The following is a 19,838-nucleotide window of genomic DNA, read 5'->3' on the forward strand; positions in this document are numbered from 1 at the left end:
TTTCCCTTATAGGGGTCAACCATCACACAGATTAGGATGAAACGTTACTAACTCTTGTAAAACAGCACAACAGATGTCTAACAAAACAGATTACGGTTATTTGTCATATCACTCGGCAATCTCGATAGAAACATGTTACAGCAACTTACCACTAATACATAGTTGCTGCTGTTGATTAGTTGTCACGAATGTCATTTCACACTAATCACAGTTTTCATATAATGTACTTTTAACCAACCATGTAAATCTTTAAACATTTTCAAAAGCCAATGCACGTGCCATGGGTCAACCTTGATAGAGGTAATATAACTTGAGTTTTTCCGGAAAAATTAAAATAAAGCAAATAATTTAGAGTTAGAGATGCATTGTTTAAATTTTGGAGGTATAAGTATAATCAAGTCTTGGAGGTATAATAATAATTTAGAGTTAGAGATGCAAGTTCAGACTTGTAAAATGTTTTGAGTAAAACTAAAACATAAATAGTGAAAAAAATTTCTATTTCTTTTTCTTAATTAATATAAGAGATCCCTCAGCCTTTTTTCATTTTTATGATATTTTTAACTTTAGAGCATCTATTAACTCATATTTCTTTTTTTTATTGTTTCAATTATAATTACAATTTATTTGATAATCTTATTGGGCAATGAAATAATAAAAACATAATAATAATAATAATAATAATAATAATATATAATCCAACCTTTTGACACCTCAACATGAAATGTGAAACTGGAAGCACCTGCTTTTCCAAATTGATCAGCATAATCAAGAGGATTTGTGACCATAAGATGGCAATCCAGATATGCACTGCACAAGAACAAATAATAATCTCATTGCCATAAAGCTAAGATCAAAACTTGAACATGGGAAAAACTGAATAAGAACAAAATATTACTTGGTATGTTTTCTAAAACTCTCGATAACCGGAGCGCCTATTGCAAGATGTTTCAACAAGAACAATGACTCAGTGGCGAAGTTTGGATGAGTTTGTCGGGGGGGGGGGGGGGGGCGGACTCAAATTTTAAGTCGAAAACGAGTAAATTTACACTATGTATAAAAATTCGGACGAAAACAAGTAAATTTATACCACTGCAAAAAAAAACAGGGAGGGCTCGGGCCCTCACTAAACTTCGCCCATGACTCCTACACCTAAGAGTTTGCATCTATTTGAGATCCACAATAGGGATAAACAATTAAGTCACAGGAAAACATCGTTTTAGTCACATAAAGCATTATTTTACCTATGAACCCACTTATTTCAATGAATATGACTATCCGGAACATCTTGATAGTCGCTTATAGTTAAGTAAGGTGGGTAGGTTAGAAAAGTATCCTTTTGACCAAGATTTTGTCTCTAAATATCTTGTGTAAGATGCATGTTTGAATTGAACCCTTTAAAGCTCAATAGCCATGTTGAAATTAGAATCTTAGATGCGTCTTGGTATGGTTCGTCCTAGGCTAGACCGTCAAGCATTTTCAACAATTGATAATAGCATTTTAAAGTGCATAAAATATTGAATGACTGGCCCTAAAATAGTGTACCAAAAAGCCTTCCTAATGTCACGTATTCTCACTGTTACCATCTTGTTTTTTAAACGAGCTACAAAACTAAATATAAGTGTTTTATCAATAACTTTATACGAGCTTAATTAATATGAATCTCATGCCTCTTTTTCTGCTCTCTGGAACCTAAATAAAGTTGTAACCATGCACCAAAGAATTGTTCTACATTCAACTTTATTCAAGAACCCTAGAAACATAGATTGCTTGCAATTCAACTAGGAAATCAAAAAGGTATGTTCTAACTACATACAAACATAAAAGGTTATCAAATTATATGAAAATACAGTCCAAGTTCAATCATAAACTGTTATTTTATCAACGACTTGCTAACTAACTTAAAAAGGTACTTATTAATCATAATCCGAAACCCTTACTTATTTTTTGTGTTTTCTTTTTTTGTTCAATTTACACATCCTTCATAATTTACACCTCAAAATATGTGTTGTGAATATGTTAAATTTAAAATCCACTTGTTAATTTGTAGAGACATAAAATACAAGTCTTTGCTTCAAAGTGATTCTAAGATGTGAAGTTGGTATGGGAATGCGATTGATTCTTAATTAGAAGTAATTTCATAAACTCTAAGTAGATGGATTGGTTCAAATTATAAACTTATCGTAAATTTGAGAGTGGGGGGGGGGGTAGTATTTGAATCACACGGTAAACACGAAAGGAATCGAAAATACATACAATGACTGAAATTTCAGTCAATATTGACACTTAGCCTGACCTTCAAGAACAGAAACATAATGATGTTTCATGAATCCATCACCACCCCTTCGTCATGGCAGATATTAGCGAAGGGCGGTAAGACCGTAAGACCAAAATGGCGGAGTTAGCTAGTGTTAATTTAAGTGTGTCATGTGACATGCACATGTTTAACATGTTTAGCAAGACATAAATTAAAGAATATTTTTTGGGTAGATGATTAGCTACTTTGGTTACTATGGGTATTTTAAAATTAATAAAAAATAAAGTTCACAAATAATTAAGCTTTTTCAGATTGGCGAGGAGTCAAGGTTCGTTTTCACCGTCTTAAATTATAATATATTAAAATGTCTTGTTCATGGTGTTTGATAGCCAACCTTGACTAAGAAATAATTGGTATCTACAATAATAAAATATTAAACCGGTAAGTGTTGGTTACCCATGCAAAAAAATATGCCGTTAGCATGATGGATGACGAAAATGATGTTATATATTTATAGAGCTTGAACTAAACCGGTACATGAGTAGTTTTTATCCAAATATGTATTCAGATAATGCGTTTGATTGGTTAATGAAATAAAATCACCTATTATCAAATTCATCTCATTATTTTTAAAATATCTAAAATTCATTTCATACACTTTGTTTTTTCTTCATATCATTATCTTTTTCACATTGCATCAGTTTCACCATCCTCCCACCACCGCACTACATCACCTTCACCACCCTCCCACCACTACAACCCACCGCCACCACCACAGATCACCATCACCTCTGCCGCCACCACCCACCACCACTGTGACAGCCCTTGTCCCTGCTACTATCGCCAACCACCGCCACCCACACGTCACATGCCGCAATCAACCGTCACCACCGTCATCCACCGCCGCGACCACCACCCACCACCGCAACCGGCCATCGCCAAACACTATCCATGCTGCCACTGCCAGGGTGGACCCACCTTAGTGAGATCGGGGTCCCAAGACACCAATCTTTTTTAAAATATAGTAGAGACAATAGGTTAATTTTTTAAATAACCCAATAAAAATACTTAGGTGGAGCCCATTGTGTCAAAGTTATTTCTGGTGTAGTGGCATATCCTCTTTCTTCAAACCCAAAGGTCACAAGTTTAAGCCTCACTAAGAGAAGTATCAACATTTTGATTTTGTTTTTCTAACTTTTAATTAAAACATAGTGTTTTATGTAGTTTAAAAGCACATCTTTTTGCGTTTTTCTATATTTTTATTGAGTATTTCTAAATTCTAATTAAAATTTAAGGTTTTATTTGGTTTAAAAGCAATTCTTATTTTTGTTTTTTTATTAAATTCTAATTTGAACTTTAAGGTTTTATTTGGTTTAAAAATAATTCTTCAATGATAAAGTTATGGAAATCTCATATCCAAGTAACAAACAATTTAAGGAAAGTTAGAAGAAAGTTTGAGTCCTTATATTCTTTAAACAATACTCACGTCAACCGACGGGAATGGCAACTGCCCCAAAATTTCTAACGTTGGGTAGTGAAAAATGTACACCGAAAAAAGGGGTTCAAAAAGGGAACTCCGTTGGATGAAAATCCTGGGTCCGCCTGCCACTGCCACCGCCGCCGCCACTCGCCACCAATTATGTTTTATTCCATTAATTATCTTTTTCTACATACCAAACAACACAAAGTAATTTTCATTCTATTTTGATATGATAACCAAACAAGATAATAAAATGGTATTGGTCCATTCTTTTTTTTACCATCTATTACGTCCTTCATTTCAATTCTTTTTTCATTCCATTACCTCATACCAAACAAACCGAATACATTAAATAAGAAGAACATGCTCATGCATTAGATGAGCTTTTATGAGTCTACTCAGTTAATTGCTACGAACGGTTCGGCCCATTTACGACTTTAGTTTTAATATAAAATAAGTTGTTTTAAATGAAAAATAAAAGTACTCAGGATATAAGATTTTTAAATTATAAGTTAAATACTTATTTATAAATTTGTTGAAGGTTGCTCCATGAGTCCATTATATTGCATAAAACAGAATAAAAACTTTGTAGTATGTAAGGAATGTGATATGATTGGTGATAATTATACGAAAGAAGTTTGAGCATGTGTCCGCGGTTTATACCCGGGTTTGGCGCGCCGTCCACATGCCTTTGGCTACGCCCACTCCTATCACATGTCTTTTCATTTTATCCATTTAAGTTCTAAAATATCATATTCTTTTAATCTATAAATTCTAAAACCTCAAAAAATAAAAACCATAACAAAGAAACTATAGAAATATGATACAACAGTTTAGTCTTAAACGAAAGATAATAACATTTCATCGCAATTATGTATTAGTTATATGCGTCATGGTAAACTCTAACATGAGTTTATAACTCATCATAACTAAGAATTTAAAAAGAAATATCTCCGTACTTTCTAACTACTAAAATCAGTAAAAAGAATTTATATTAAGTTGTATAAAAGGGACAATTTGATTCACAGAATTCCCACATGTGTGGGGTCTGAGGGGTATCAAGTTAACTCGGGCCTGATGTACACACTCTTAATTTGTAATTCTGTAAAAATGTTGTTAACTCGTGACGTCAAAGTTAAATCACAACAACCGTGTGGTTAGGGGTGTTTGAGGAATCAAATTTCGAGTTACAAGTCGTTTAAATTTTGAAATTTTGAATTTGATCTTAAATTTGAACTAATTTGATATCATTTAGTTTAAAAATCTCATTTAATAACCTTATACAAATAAAAAAATATACATAAATCAAATTCTAATTTGATATAAAGATAACAAATTCGAAATTCAAAATCTAAACTTGAAGTCGATTCAAAAAAGTCAAAATTCGAATTCGAATTCAAATCCGAATCCGAATCCAAAAATCACATTACATTAGATCAAAATTTGAGTTTTTCAAGTTCAATTCATATGTTAATATTAATCACCCTACTTAAAAATTCCCCAAACTATATCTTTATAATATCTTAATAATACAAAATAAAAATATCTTAAAAAGTCATATCAAGACTACATAACAATAATAGACACTTAATGGGACCAATTGCTCTTTGTAAATAGTTGATAGTTGATTAATATAATAATAATAATAATAATAATAATAATAATAATAAAAACAAACAACAACAACCCTTTTTTAAGTTTTAATCAATCCATCAATATTCAATCATCTCCATTTCATTTCCTCTCAATTTTATCACTTTTGGGCTTCTACTCAAAACCGTTTTTCTTTCCTTTATCAATATCTTATTATTATTATTATTCTCCTTCTTCTTATCTTAAACGTAACGCTAAGTCACACCATTCATTCATGGGTGGTTGCGTTTCAAATCACCAGAAGCCTTCTGCGATGAAGGTGCAGGCGTTATTTGCACCTTCTAATGATATCCACAAGTGGTCTCCCGCAAAATCTACCCCTGCTGTTAAATATTTTGGTATAAATTTCGTTACTTTTGTATTGATTTGATATGGGTTTTGGTTTATTTCATCTGGGTCGGTGTGATTTTGGTAGGTTATGGTCAATATTTGCAGAATCTGATCAATCAAGAAAATTTAATATAAGGATATGTGATAATGGTTTTGTAAATGTCATTCATAGCTCGAATCAATGTTTTAAAAACCGATACCGGTTGAACCGGTTATATTGGATTTCGGTAGACAACCGGTATCTAGAGGGCGATATTTTTAGACGGTTTGCTAGAACATCGTAACGCCGGTTTTTTTTTTAAATATTGGTTTTAAGACCAAGAGATTGTTGATATTTTTTTTCTCGGTCCATATTTTTTAAAAATGACATTTAACTTGGCGTATAAAATTAAAACAAGTGACACAGTAAACAACGATTCGTTCAACCAATTTTGTATCCTGCAAATCCAAGGTTGGTTTCTTTACATCTTTTGTAATTGAATAATTTCACATACAAACTATGAACTTTTTATTTGGCTCGATCGTTGTTCACGTTTGATGTTTGTTTCATATGTCATGTTTATTAATGTATTTTATGGTTATTTTAGCTGAAGTTGCATTTATATGGTTGAATTTTCCGGTACATCCCGGTTCGACCGGTTATACCATTTTTGAACCAAATCCGGTACGAGTAAAATACCGGTTTTTAACACATTGGCTCAAATATATTATTTTTAATAAGTTTTGTTATTGACATAATTAATGGGATTAGATTTGATATCTTTGTTTACTTTTTATTTTCCTGTTTAAGATGATTTGATCTTAATTATTTTGTTTATTTTAATAAAAAGTTATGTACTGCTTGTGGATTACACAATAGATTTGTTGACTTCTTATTATATATGTTCAAAGTTATGATCTTGAAATATTTTGTAAAGTTTAAAGCACTATTTGATTACATCTTTGTACTGTTTCATTCTCAAGTTAAAGTTACTAATTCTATCATATCATGATTTGCTGGTCTTGTTTGATGGTGTTAAAAAATTAACTAGAAAACAAAAAATGAATAGGAATCAGTGGAAACTTATGAGTGAAGAATGGCCTACAGATACATTTTGTCATGAACAATGATTAATACTTTAATAGTTACAAGTTATCTTTAGTTCATTATTCATCCCTCTTTTCTTGACCTTTACCATGGAATAATATGCATAATAATAATTAATAAAGTAACAAACAATGCATGAAACACATTGTTTATTTTATTCTTGGTGTCACAATCCAGGTAGTAAAGATGAAACATTTTTTGACTCACAAGCATGGTTAGATTCAGATTCTGACGATGATTTCATGAGCGTTAAAGGCGGTAAGATGAACTTAGTCACAAATTATGTTATTAATTTTAACCTAAATGAGTGGTCTCTGAGTGGTGGCTAATATGCAGAATTCACTCCATCGCGAGGTAACACACCGGTCCACCATAACTTCTCTGCAGGCAATAATAAGCCTCATGTCACGGTTTCCCCTAGTCAACCGTCTCCAAATGGTCAAGAAAAGAAAATGAGACTTTCTGATCTTTTCAAAGATAGTTTAAGAGGAAATGATGATTCTGACAATGATGAAGATGTTGATGAGGCGGTGAAAAGTGGTGGTGATGTGACGAAAAATGGTGGTCATGTGTTGAAGACGAAGAGGGAGAGGTTCGGGAGTTGTTTTCCAAGTTTGATTTCCAGCCGTAGCTCGTCGATGAATGGAAGGAAGATGATGAGCCCAAGCCCAAGCCCAAATCCTGTTGCGGTTTGATGAATTAGACGTGAGGCGTCGGGTTGAATGTATAGAAAAGGCGATTATGTAAAGGCGAATAACTTGTGTTGAGGTTGATTATTTAAGATATACAACAGGTGTATGTTTTCTGCAGGAAATATGTATTCAAGATTTTTGTTATTTGAGTGTTCAATAATAGTCTTATAACTATGATATGGATATTTTGTTTTTGAGTTAAGGTGTAGAATGTAAAGTGAGTACCTTCTTATTGGGCCAAGAAAAGCAGGCTTCGGCCCAACTCAGTTTGGCCCACTAGGCTTGGCCCACTACATGAGACATATTGTTGAATGTTGATATAAATATGCTTAGGTGAGTCAACTCAGATGCTTGAGATGTATGGGCATGCATCAATTGGCATTAATGTTGCTTTGTGTGACTTCGTATCTTATGCTTTATGGCGGTATGGTTGTATGCAAATTTCTGACATAATCATGGGTCATTCATCAATTCATGTACATTGTCTTTAGACTGTTTGATTAAAAGTCGTTACAAAGTGATTTCAAGCTAAAATATGAACCAATGCTAAATTCATTTTGTTTACTGGCCAACAAACAAAGAATTGTATAGTTACTTCGTACGGGATGACCCAATGGCAAAAGTCCACCGCCAGCTGGCTCAACCCAGCCGTATGAAGCCCTTAAGCACCTTCACCCGCCCGAAGGCCCACTGGTGGTAAAACCCACCCGGACACCCTCAGGATTGCACCATAAATCACAAAGATCCCGGTCTTCGTTCATTGAGTCAACCATGCCCTCCCCAAAATATTGCCGGTGAGGATCAAACATGGACCTCCATTAAAAAAAACCATACTTCCTACCATTACACACCAATAATAAATTCATAGAAATTGATAAACGAATATATTATCAAAAAGGTAAGCATTATATTAAAATAATGAATGCAAGTTTTAGAATCTGCTGATTTCAGTTATGATGTAAAATCAAGTTAATATTTTTTGAGTTCTTGATGGGTTTGGAACTCAAGTTCTAATTTAAGTAAATTTATAGTTCTTACCTCTAATTGCGCACACACATAATTTGTGTTAGCAAATTACTATTATTATTATTATTATTATTATTATTATTATTATTATTATTATTATTTTGAACCGAAAATATTACTCCTGCTCTATTACATCAATAAATCAAAACTATACTCTTGCCCAGGTTTGAACCTGAAACCTCTCCTCTAAGACCATGCGTAGTGGGGCGCTACCCCACCCCATTGAGCCCCCATAGTGTCGGAAACACTGCCCCCGGGGGGCTATGGAGGGGGGGGGGGGGGTTCCCACATAAAAGGGGTGGAATTAGTGGGTTTGTTATTTTATTTTATTTTTTTGATAATAATAATAATAATAATAATAATAATAATAATAATAATAATAATAAGGTAATGATTTGAATGAGCTCCACCACTACACCAACTTTGGCCATAAAGCTCCTATGGTGGCGTAACGCTACATGACGCATAATACTCTCATACGGGCTCCATCTACTACGTATGGTCTAAGAGACAAGTGGCTCTATCAAGCGGGCTAGCCCTACATTTGCATTAACAAACTATTATAATTCAACAATAGCAAAAATGTGTCCTAATTAAAAACTTGGCTATATAAATTCTTGATAAAATTCGACCTTGAATGAGATTTTGTGTAAAATTGTATTTCAATCAATACTAATTGATGAGAGTTAACTATAATCTCATTTGGAATTGGTTTAAATCAAAATATGTGGTTGAATTGTGGAAAATTTGATTATTGATAAAATAAATAAATAAATAAAAATTGGTGAATCAAATAGTCTTGTTGGTGAATGTTGATTTCAAATTTTCAATGGCCATCTTAGTTAATTTTAGAAGTGCAAACGGAAATGATCAAGCTTAAGTTTGTAAGTTTTGTACCCACGAGTTGGTTTGGGCTAAGCATTGGGTCAACAGGTATAATTCATGTCCATTGGGTCAACGACATTAGTTAAGAGTTTGTCCGGTAATAAAACTAATTGAACTGACCTTTAGACAAGTGTGCAAACGAGTCAAGCTGAGCCCGAATTTGACTAGGCTCGAGCTCTACTCGTTTAACGTATACAGAGCTCCAGCTCGTTTCGATCTCTATTTCTAAAATTTGTTCTTGACTCGTGAGTAGCTTTTTAAACTCGAACTATGTTCCCTTAGTAAATTCGTCTATACTTTGTTCATATAAACAATTTATTTCATCGGGGGATTTTTGAGAATAACGTTTGTCGGTGATACTAATTTGTTTAGCAGAGTTAATTACCTAACGAATAGTAGTGATCGTCACCGAAGACTATGAACCTCGTTAAATCAATTACATGTTTCTTTTTATCCTCACACACTTGCATTCCATAGTGCTCAACTAAAGGAGGTTGCTTTCGTACCATTTTATGTACTATAGACTATAGTACACACAAAGTACACAAGTTTGTGATATTATCTTGCTCACATTGTAAGGAACTTTTTGATTGCGCTCAAGGCATCTTTCTCTTAAGGGAAAAGTCGGAAAACAAATCATCAAGATGCAATCAGCCACATTGTTAAGCCCGATTGCATACCCGAGCCATATGACAACCGGCAAGTTTGTGATTGGCGTTGCTGCTGCCAAAATTTTTGTTGATGAGGTATGAACAAATTGCATTTTCCATTTTATATGCAGTTCACATTCAGCTAATTAAAATTCTTGATTACCAATATTATCTTATCTGAAATAAATGTCGGTATGTGTAACGGCTAAAGATGCTAAAATTTATTGTAATTCTATCTTCTTCTTTTTTTCTTTTTATCAAATGATATCATGTATCCTCCACTTGTGGCCTCGTGGTAGGAGGCTTGGGTTTTACGGTGGAGACTCAAGTTCGAATCTCACTTGTCTCACTTTTGAGTGCATATTGGCAATGAAGGATTTGAGCTAGGCTTTGTGCAAAGGTTGTCAGTTCGAACCCTGAGCCCACTCGGGTTTTCGTTCCACCGTGTGTTACGCCAGAGACTTCTGCTCTTGTTGTGGCACAACGATTATTAAGTGGCAGTCGACGGTATGGTTTCCCAGAGGGACGCCAAACCAAACTCTGAAGCCAGCGTGTGCCCAGTTAAGACTTAAGACAACATAGTCTAGCCACAGTAGGCTCTCCCAATTTAGAGAGTGCGGCAGCCTAAATAAAAGAAAGTCTTCGTGATAAAAAAATATATATATATGATTTCAGGTAAACGAAGATTCTTCTAAGAACCAAAGTTACAATAATTACTTCATTTTCTTGATAATAAATTTAACCAAAAGCATCACCAAATTCAATTATGATAAAAAGTTTCAAAGGCAAGCAAACTCTAAAAACTGTCCAAAAAGTTTCAAAGGCAAGCAAACTCTAAAAACTGTCCAATTTATACACCTGTCTTTTGATTTCAAAAACCTACCAAATAACATAATTTAGTATTTGCATTTGGTCCAAGGTTGTAGTGTGTATATATACATTCACATACCACGTTTGGTTCCATACACACAAATCATTCCATCAAACAAAAATGGAGAAAAATGCATATAACATGTTAGTGTTCGTGGGTTGTGTTGGAATGTTGCTAATGTTATTTACACAAGGATCAGCCGAGCAACATGTCGTCGGAGGGAAGCAAGGGTGGGACGAATCCACGAACTTTAACTCTTGAGCTTCCGGTCAAACTTTTAAGGTCGGCGACACACTTGGTAAGCTACCACACTTTTGTAATACATGGTCATGATGTAGCTACACCACCCCATGTAACGTAATTGTGTACTCACACCATTGAACCATTCACAAAACACTGACATGGCGGTACCAAACAAAAAGTCAAATTTTAAAAATTATTAGCAGGTCTCTGAATATATATGGTCAAATTTTTGAATTTTTTGGTCAAAACGGTCGCCCGATATTTATTTTTATCCAGACAGTCAAATTTGGAAATATTTTTGTCAAAACGGCCATCCGATATATATCTGGACAACCGTTTGAAACGGTGAGACGTGTGAATAGTTAGCCTCGTATTTGTAAAAAGATTGTGTGAATTAGAAACAAGTCTGGTGCCTCTATACGAGTCGTATAGGGGCTATACGAGCCGTATAATGCAGAATTATGTCATAATGTGTCGAGTGTGACTCAGTCTATACGGGTCGTATAGAGTATAGACCGGATAGGGGCTATACGGCTCGTATAGACTGAAAAAGCTGTCATTTATACGTTTGTCAATATGCAGGGACTATACGAGTATACGAACCGTATACACTTGCAAACACACCATGGGGGTGGTGTTTGAGTATAACGAACCTTTTTAATATGGTTAACATGCATGAATATTTTCTTTTTTTGCTAGTATTCAAATACAGTCCACTTCATACGGTTGCGGAGCTCGGCAGCGAGAGCGAATACAAGAATTGTGACGTGGGATCGGCTACGAACTCAATGAGCGATGGCAACAATGTGGTGAAGTTAACAAAGGTGGGCACGAGGTACTTTGCATGTGGTACGGCTGGACACTGTGAACAAGGTATGAAGTTGAAGGTCACTACTGTCTCTGCTTCTTCGGACTCATCGCCTTCATCTTCGTCATCTTCATCTTCATCATCTACAACACCAACACCAACTTCAACTTCAACTTCGGGTGTGGCTAATTATCGTGTTTCTGGATGGTTTGTTTTCGCAGCGGCGGTTATGATGGTGATGAACATGTTTTGGTAAAGGGAAAGGCGTCATGATATCGATAACGTTTTACAGATTTATTATTTATAGTGTTGAAGAGTCGAAGAGGAATAGGTTGAGTCATGATGTTCTTCGCTTTATAAGTTTTGTGGTGGAATTTATATTGTTCATTTTGTACACGTTAACTATGAAATAAATGATGTGTCGATGAAATAATGTGTGTTAAGTAAGTTATATCATGTGTTTTATGTGTTTATATACCTTGGACACGATTACTTTGAGTGGTTTTACGTTTACAAGTGAGCGGAGCTTAAAGAAGCTTAAAGGAGCTGAATTGGAGCATATGAGATGGAGTGGAAATGAAGATTTTATTGCATGGAATGATAGAGAATTGGAAGACGAAGACGTGGCCGAAAACGGTGCGTAAAATGGAGCTATAACGAAGAAGTTATAGGCAAAACAGTGTGAGGGGGCAGTCACCGTAAGGCAGTGGGTGATGACTGTAGGCTACAGTCCCACCGTAGCTTACGGTGGGGAGACCGTAGGCTACGGTCTTCTGGGCGGAAAAACGCGATTCTAAGGTTTTATCTTCCATATTTAAGCTCGGTTCAACCCTAGGCCGCCTATCCTTCATACCCTAGCCCCCTTGGACGATTTTGAGGCCATTCTCCACCATTCTAACACCTCTCAATCATCATAATCATCCATGGTTTCATCCTTCAAATCCATAAGCAAGCTAATCAATATTCAAACTGAGAGGTATTAGAAGGATGAAACCATGGATGATTATGATGATTGAGAGGTGTTAGAATGGTGGAGAATGGCCCCAAAATCGTCCAAGGGGGCTAGGGTATGAAGGATAGGCGGCCTAGGGTTGAATCGGGCTTAAATATGGAAGATAAAACCTTAGAATCGCGTTTTTCCGCCCAGAAGACCGTAGCCTACGGTCATCACCCACTGCCTTACGGTGACTGCTCACTCACATTGTTTTGCCCATAACTTCTTCGTTATAGCTCCGTTTTACGCAACGTTTTCGGCCATGTCTTCGTCTTCCAATTCTCTATCATTCCATGCAATAAAATCTTCATTTCCACTTCATCTCATATGCTCCAATTTAGCTCCTTTAAGCTTCTTTAAGCTCCGCTCACTTGTAAACATAAAACCACTCAAACTAATCGTGTCCAAGGCATATAAACACATAAAACACACGATATAACTTACTTAACACACATTATATCATCCACACATCAATAAACTATTATATAGTTTTACGATTGGGTTTGGGTTTGAGAATATCACAGACCTCGAGTACTAGATGAGACAGCTAGCCCAATCCTTCTCCTACCTTTTGGCTATAAATACTAGATGAGAACTAACGGTAAAAGGATCCACACTCTCATTCTCTCTAAGAATTTACTCATAATTTACCATACTGATTCTCACGCCGGAGTGTCGTTAAGAGAAGAACCCCCCCCCATCCCCTTCTTGTAACGAGATCACGGTGTTCGGTTTTGTAGGTGCAGGCTGTCGGAACTCGTAACAACTGTTCTCTAGACTCTACTCACACTCGATTGGAACATTCAGCTACGCCCACCAGGGGATTAGATTAGTGTTTTGTCCTATCCCGGTTAAGGCGTTAGGTTAAGCCTACCAAGGGTTAACTTAGTGTTTCTTCAATCTCGTAGTTGTGACCTAAAACAACTAACTTAACACGATGATGGTTTGCTTTCAAATTTAATGAATTCCATCCTTTATAAATTTATTTAACTATATATTATTATTAATATTATTATTACTATATTAGTTCAAACTCAATTGAGTTGCGAGCTAGCACGTCACAACGAGCGTTCGTCGTCCAACAACTTTACATCATATTTTGTTCAGTTTAACATCCCCGTCGCAATAGGCTTAACTTTTTATATAAACTTTCAAATATTATTAGCGTCCCTGTTATAACACGTAAGTTTACATAAAAGAATTTGGTTCTTTTATATCCACAATTTAACATGTAAAATTTGTACCTGTCTAGCTGCAACACAGAGATTCTATTTGCTAGTTGTAATTATCTTTCAAAAAATGTAAGACAATGCTCTATGTGATACAATTTTCTTTATATTGGTAAGAATAACTTATTTAATTTATAACCCACATAACAATCCAATCTTTTAAGTGTTCTTGATGCAGCCAATCTACATTCTTCAGTACCTTCTTTTACTTCACAAAAGAATACAAAATTTGAAACAGAAAGTACACTCGGTGTATCCGAATCATCATCGACTGTGCCTTTTCACTCGTACACGAATATTTAACGTCCCTTTTTACTCGCGTGTGATTTTTCCAAATGCGGAAATGCACTCAAAATGTTGTGGGCTCTCAAGTCTTGCCTGGTCAAAATCCCAACCACTGGTGGCACCTATAACAAGAAACATTTATGACATAAGTGTTATAAGGTCAATAACAATATAACATATTAACATTAGTCTATGGTTTATAAGTTCTAGAGACCAAAAGCTAACTTACCGAAGGGCCGTGGTACTTTGGTAATACTAGCATATGACGCAGCCCGACCTGTCTAAACTGCACCAACGCCTTAGCGACCGACATGGTTTCCACCACAGTATAAGGAGTTGTATTTGTAAGCGGATGCAAATCCACATACATTTCCATTTCCTCTTTTGTAACCGCAACTTCTTCAATCGTACCCCATCGTTCCGCCACATCAACCCAAGTAAACTTCTCTCTTACTTCCCATTCCTCTGTCCTCCTCCTCTCTTGCAAAAACCACTTCTTCTTCAACACTAGTAACAAATGGGCCCTTAAAATAAGCCCATGGACCTCACTCATCTGGCCCACCGTGGGCACCAAAGTATTATCCACAACCGCGAATGCATTGTGAGTCGTGTTCCTTAAAACCTCCACTATCCTCCCAACCTTTTCAATCCCACTAAACGTGACCACGGGTGGCTTAACATCGGCTAACTCACCAACCGTTATGTTTCTCATCCACGGCTCAGGGTGGGCTTCCAAGAAAGGCAACCCTTTAAGTTCCAATATTATCTCATAAATACTCGGGTTGAAACAGTCTCCCACACTTTTGGAAATCAGTAAAACAAGCATTGTTATCGGGAGTAAAAGAAGATTATTAGTCAACTCAAGAAATATCACACAAAGCGAAACTGTCATCCGCATTGAACCTGCCATCAATGATGCTGCCCCTAGAACCGCAAATAGACCTTGGTCTATCGTCGTGTATGGTCCCATTGCCATACCAAGGAGGCGGCCATAAGCCGAGCCCATGAGAATAATGGGAAGGAAGAGACCTGAGGGGACCGCAATCCCAAACGTGAAGAGGCCCAATATGCAGTATAGTATGAAGAATATGAATAATGAGAATACGCGATACTCGCTTGGAGTGTTGGTGGAGAAGATGTTGCGGACTGCATCATCATTGGTTGTAAGAAGGAGCGTTGCCAGGTCGTTATAGTGTCCTTTCGGGCAGTTGAATTTCTTGAAGTTGCCCATTCTTCCTGTGGTCGGGCACTCAGAGTCCAATGCAGATGGATTGCACGGCGTACAGCTGGCGAGGAACGGAAGCCCATATAAGCATGCTAATGTGAACAATGAGACCGTCAGACTCAGCAAGATTTTGGCTGGTTTCCCTTTTCTGTAAGAAAACACGAGAGTTTTAGGACGGTCAAGAGTGTATGCAATGTTAATAAGATGAGTGGGTCGTGCAGGTTGGGTAACGGGTCATATCAGTACTAACTGGTCGAGTTGGGTCGGGCCGGGCCGGGCTGACCTGTTAACACTGTTTTTTGTCTAGTTTTCAAAATTTTGTAAATGTTGAACTTGAAGGTGTTAAGTATGATTAACTAAATGATTTTAAATTTTTAATCTAACAATAATCTACGTATTTGAATAAAACGATTTGGTAGGTTTTATGCATTAAAAATAGATATCGGGTGTCTTTCAGCCCGTTTGACCCGTTCCCATTTTAACTTAGCTTTTGTTATTTCACCGATTTGATATAATATAGGACCCGAGTTGACCCATTCATAAGTAAATTGGTTGACATTGATATAAAAAGCATTTTTTTTATATACAACGCGTTTATTTGTCTATTTTCTAGAATGTTGTTAATATTGAAGGTGTTAAAAACTTAAAATTATGTAAATATTTGAATAAGAAACGATTTAGTAGGTTTATGCATTTAAATATATATGTGGGTGTGTTTCAGCCATTTTGACCTGTTCCAAAAAATGTAAATTGGTACAATGGTACCCATTCATAAGTAAACGGGTCGAAATTGGTGCCACCAGTTAGAATTAGTTCAGAAATTTTTATTACTACTAAAAAATTAGCCTAAAGCAACCTTTATTTTACAAAAAAAACTGCATTAGGTGAAGTTGCATTAGACCTAATGCAACCTTTTTATTACATAATGCAACTGTTTTTTCAAATGCAACATTTTAAAAAAGTTGCATTAGGTCTAATACAACTTCACCTAATGCAACTTTTTTTGTAAAATAAAGGTGCCTTAGGCCAATTATTTTGTAGATAATTAATTTGATTTTTTTTTTCGAAAGAATAACATTTTACTTGATGTGGTCCCTATCGCTATTATTTTCGGTCATGTGATATGTTTTTTAAAACAGCCCATTTCTTTTATTTTGAAACGTGAAAAAAACAACCCATTTCCACCCGAGCCAAAACAAATGCTTTGTTAAACTGGCCCGCTCTGGCCCTAGCTCAATCTGAAGCATGCATAATATAAGTATGAAGGGTTAAAAATCGTTATTCGTTAATGAGATTGTAGAGACGAAGGACCTTGTGAAGGGCCCAATTGTAAAGACTTCCCAAAACACCTCCAATGATTCCAATTACCGATACCGGTATGAGATCAACCACATGGTAGTTCACCGAAACGCCACTAAAATCAAACATAATCAGCCCGCCTTCACCAAACAGCCCACACTCTCCGGATTTGCAGTACTCCATAAAAGCTCTAAGCACCACCACCACAACTGCTGTACTAAAAAATGTCCTCCACAAAAGAGCACTTCTCCCATGTTGCCACTTCCTCAAGAGCAAACAACACGCCTCCCACCGGGGCCCGAAACGCAGCACACACCCCTGATGATGCCCCACACGTTATAATATCCCGTCTGTCACGATCGTTATTAAAGTAACGAATCCACTTCCACCTGATCCGGTAATTATCGGGCCCGCCTTGACCCAATAATGATGCAATGCAGGCCCCTATGTGAACCAGTGGCCCTTCTTTCCCTAAGTCCAGCCCTGCAGCCACAGCTCCTATGCTTCCTATTATCTATTATAAGTTATAACCAATTAACCATCATAGATCATATTGATTAATTGATTAATATTTCTTTGCAGTTAATATTACCTTAACAAACATTGTGGTGGCACCATACATATTGTGAGTGTCCACACCATTTAAGTAAGCTTTAATTTCAGGTATCCCGGGCCCGGCTGCTGTAGGCGCAAAAAACACACATAGAAGAGTTGCAACAAGTGTCAACAGGAAATTAACCCCAGTCATGAAAAAGAACCCCATCATGTATCTGCACCCACCATCATAATTACATTATGAGATTACCTTTTAATGGTTCATAGCCTCTTAATGGTTAAGAGGTTACCTTAAGTTTAAATGGTTAAGAGGCTACGTCTTAATGGTTATCTCTTAACCATTCAAACTTAAGACTACCTCTTAACCATTAAGAGGTTATGAACTATTGATGTTTGGTAGCCTCTTAATGGCCATTAAGAGGCCACCTCTTAATAGTTCATAATCTCTTAATGGTTAAGATGCTGCCTTAAGTCTGAATGATTCTTAATCATTCAGACTTAAGGCAGCATCTTAACCATTAAGAGATTATGAACTATTAAGAGGTAGTCTTTTAGTGGCCATTAACAGGCCACCAAGCAGCGACTGTTGAATTATCATTATTCTAAATTGCATATATCTAAAATGGTAAAATACCTTTTTCTTTCTATGTAGTGGACTACAGCAAGTAATTTATATCCTGCAATGTTCTCAACTGCGAGATTGATGAGTGTCGCTATGACACCGGTTAAAAGCCCGACCAAGAAAGCTAATAACCATTTAAGAAACACATACTGCAACACTTGAGCTTGTGATCTGGTTCTCCAGTCATGCTTAAACAGATCATTCTCATTGATCCTGCAATTTAAGTTCAAATTCAAAAGTTTGTTTTGATCCTAATGTTTCATGACCAGTTACTAAATATAGACAAATCTTTAATGAAACTTACTCGTAATCCAAGCTTTCAATATATGAAACTTTGGTGCCAACAAGTGCTAGTGGACTCGATGAATGTGTCCGGTTTCTTTTGAGAAGTGGCTGCTGTAACGAATTGCTTTCCGGGTCTCTTTCGTGTTGATTCGGTTGCTCTTCTGTGGTTGTAGTCCCTGCCATTTGTTCTGAATCTTTCTCCATTTGATCAGATTCAGTTGCAAGTTCTCTCTTTCTCTCTCTATCTATCTCTGTTATTTATAGTTTGTAGAGGTTATTAAATGCATATAATGCAGTGATGATTTGTTATGGTTTATTGGTATACTGGGACTTTTAGATAGGCTTGCTTAAAAGATGGGCCATTGTTTTGTTATCAGATCTATGATAATAAGAATATGTGTAGTGGGGGCTACTAATTGCAGGTGATTTTTGGCATTTGACGCACAGTCAGCAAATAGGAGATTTTTGTTTTACGGGTATAATGGTTTCGTGGCCCCTGTATATATATATATGTGTGTATTAGACTATAACACCGTTACACCCCTAAAACAAAATTTTCGTATTTGCTGACAAGGCCACACATGTAAAAAATCATCACATTTTATGCTCATTTACTACACATAGCCTTAGCAAGTGTAAAGTATTAAATAAACAAGTGGGGTCCAGATGTACAACTTGGTAATGGTCTGTTTCAGGATTTTGGAAATATATGAAGCAAAGTGGTCTTTTCTAATTACACAATGATTAATAAATCCAAAAGAATAATGGCACATCTAGGATGCTCCACTAGAATTTGTACCAATCAAATCATGAAAATGAAATATTTGATCAAGTTGCTATTAATGTATTATACTTGATCTAAAACTAGTAACTTTCTATATCTTTTTCCTAAACTCATGGAACTGTTACAATCGAACACTAATTTTTACTCATAGATAGCATATTCATATTCGGTAGAAAAACGTTCCAGTTGGGTGCTCTTGAACCGCCTTTATTTGGGCCGGCTGCCGACTTGTTACACCACTGGCAAACCAGATCGATGATTAGACTTGTTTTGTTTTTATGTTTTTTTTTCTTTTAAAATCTAATTTGCTAACTCTGATTTCATGTTTTGTTACCCCAGTAAATCCACATAATTCTATATTTTGTTTTAAATTAGTTACATATGTTTTAGTTTTTAAATTATCTAGATCGGTAAGACAACTGAAAAATGAACACAACACAAGATACATGCCAAATACATATTCTTGAAATAGATAAATAAAATAGTTAAAAGAAATGATTAGTCACCAAAATAAGTTAAATCGGACGGCTGGAATTAAAATGGCTCTTGGGGTGAGTGAAAGGTTGTTGATTCCACATGTG

The 19,838-nt window shown here is 35.8% G+C and overlaps 1 protein-coding gene and 2 pseudogenes across 3 annotated transcripts; 2 read left to right on the forward strand and 1 right to left on the reverse strand.

The window, feature by feature from the left end:
* Positions 1–5,599: 5,599 nt before the first annotated feature.
* On the forward strand, positions 5,600–7,637 carry LOC143610208 (uncharacterized). The gene is made up of 3 exons (XM_077084748.1): positions 5,600–5,725; positions 6,982–7,062; positions 7,141–7,637. The coding sequence occupies exons 1-3, from the start codon at positions 5,602–5,604 to the stop codon at positions 7,497–7,499; spliced, it is 564 nt and encodes a 187-aa protein (XP_076940863.1). The 5' UTR covers positions 5,600–5,601; the 3' UTR covers positions 7,500–7,637.
* A 3,352-nt stretch (positions 7,638–10,989) lies between these two features.
* LOC143610218 (basic blue protein-like) lies at positions 10,990–12,235 on the forward strand (annotated as a pseudogene). Its single transcript, XR_013149554.1, has 2 exons — positions 10,990–11,226; positions 11,871–12,235. The product of XR_013149554.1 is annotated as a basic blue protein-like (transcript).
* A 2,086-nt stretch (positions 12,236–14,321) lies between these two features.
* LOC143610196 (chloride channel protein CLC-b-like) lies at positions 14,322–18,721 on the reverse strand (annotated as a pseudogene). The gene is made up of 6 exons (XR_013149549.1): positions 18,493–18,721; positions 18,201–18,401; positions 17,604–17,781; positions 16,996–17,525; positions 14,717–15,861; positions 14,322–14,609 (listed from the first exon to the last, which is right to left on the reverse strand). The product of XR_013149549.1 is annotated as a chloride channel protein CLC-b-like (transcript).
* Positions 18,722–19,838: the final 1,117 nt, after the last annotated feature.

Source organism: Bidens hawaiensis, unplaced genomic scaffold, assembly GCF_021521415.1.
Source record: "Bidens hawaiensis isolate Kalapana, Puna unplaced genomic scaffold, B.hawaiensis_p1.1 tig00024998_1, whole genome shotgun sequence".
NCBI classification, from domain to species: domain Eukaryota; kingdom Viridiplantae; phylum Streptophyta; class Magnoliopsida; order Asterales; family Asteraceae; genus Bidens; species Bidens hawaiensis.

What these genes read in the sequence shown, in the direction of transcription:
- LOC143610208 (XM_077084748.1), top strand. Translation starts at nt 5,602, where the DNA reads ATGGGTGGTTGCGTTTCAAATCACCAGAAGCCTTCTGCGATGAAGGTG. An exon ending in CCCTGCTGTTAAATATTTTG is followed by an intron (nt 5,726 to 6,981) that starts GTATAAATTTCG and finishes GTCACAATCCAG; the next exon opens with GTAGTAAAGATGAAACATTT. An exon ending in TTTCATGAGCGTTAAAGGCG is followed by an intron (nt 7,063 to 7,140) that starts GTAAGATGAACT and finishes GCTAATATGCAG; the next exon opens with AATTCACTCCATCGCGAGGT.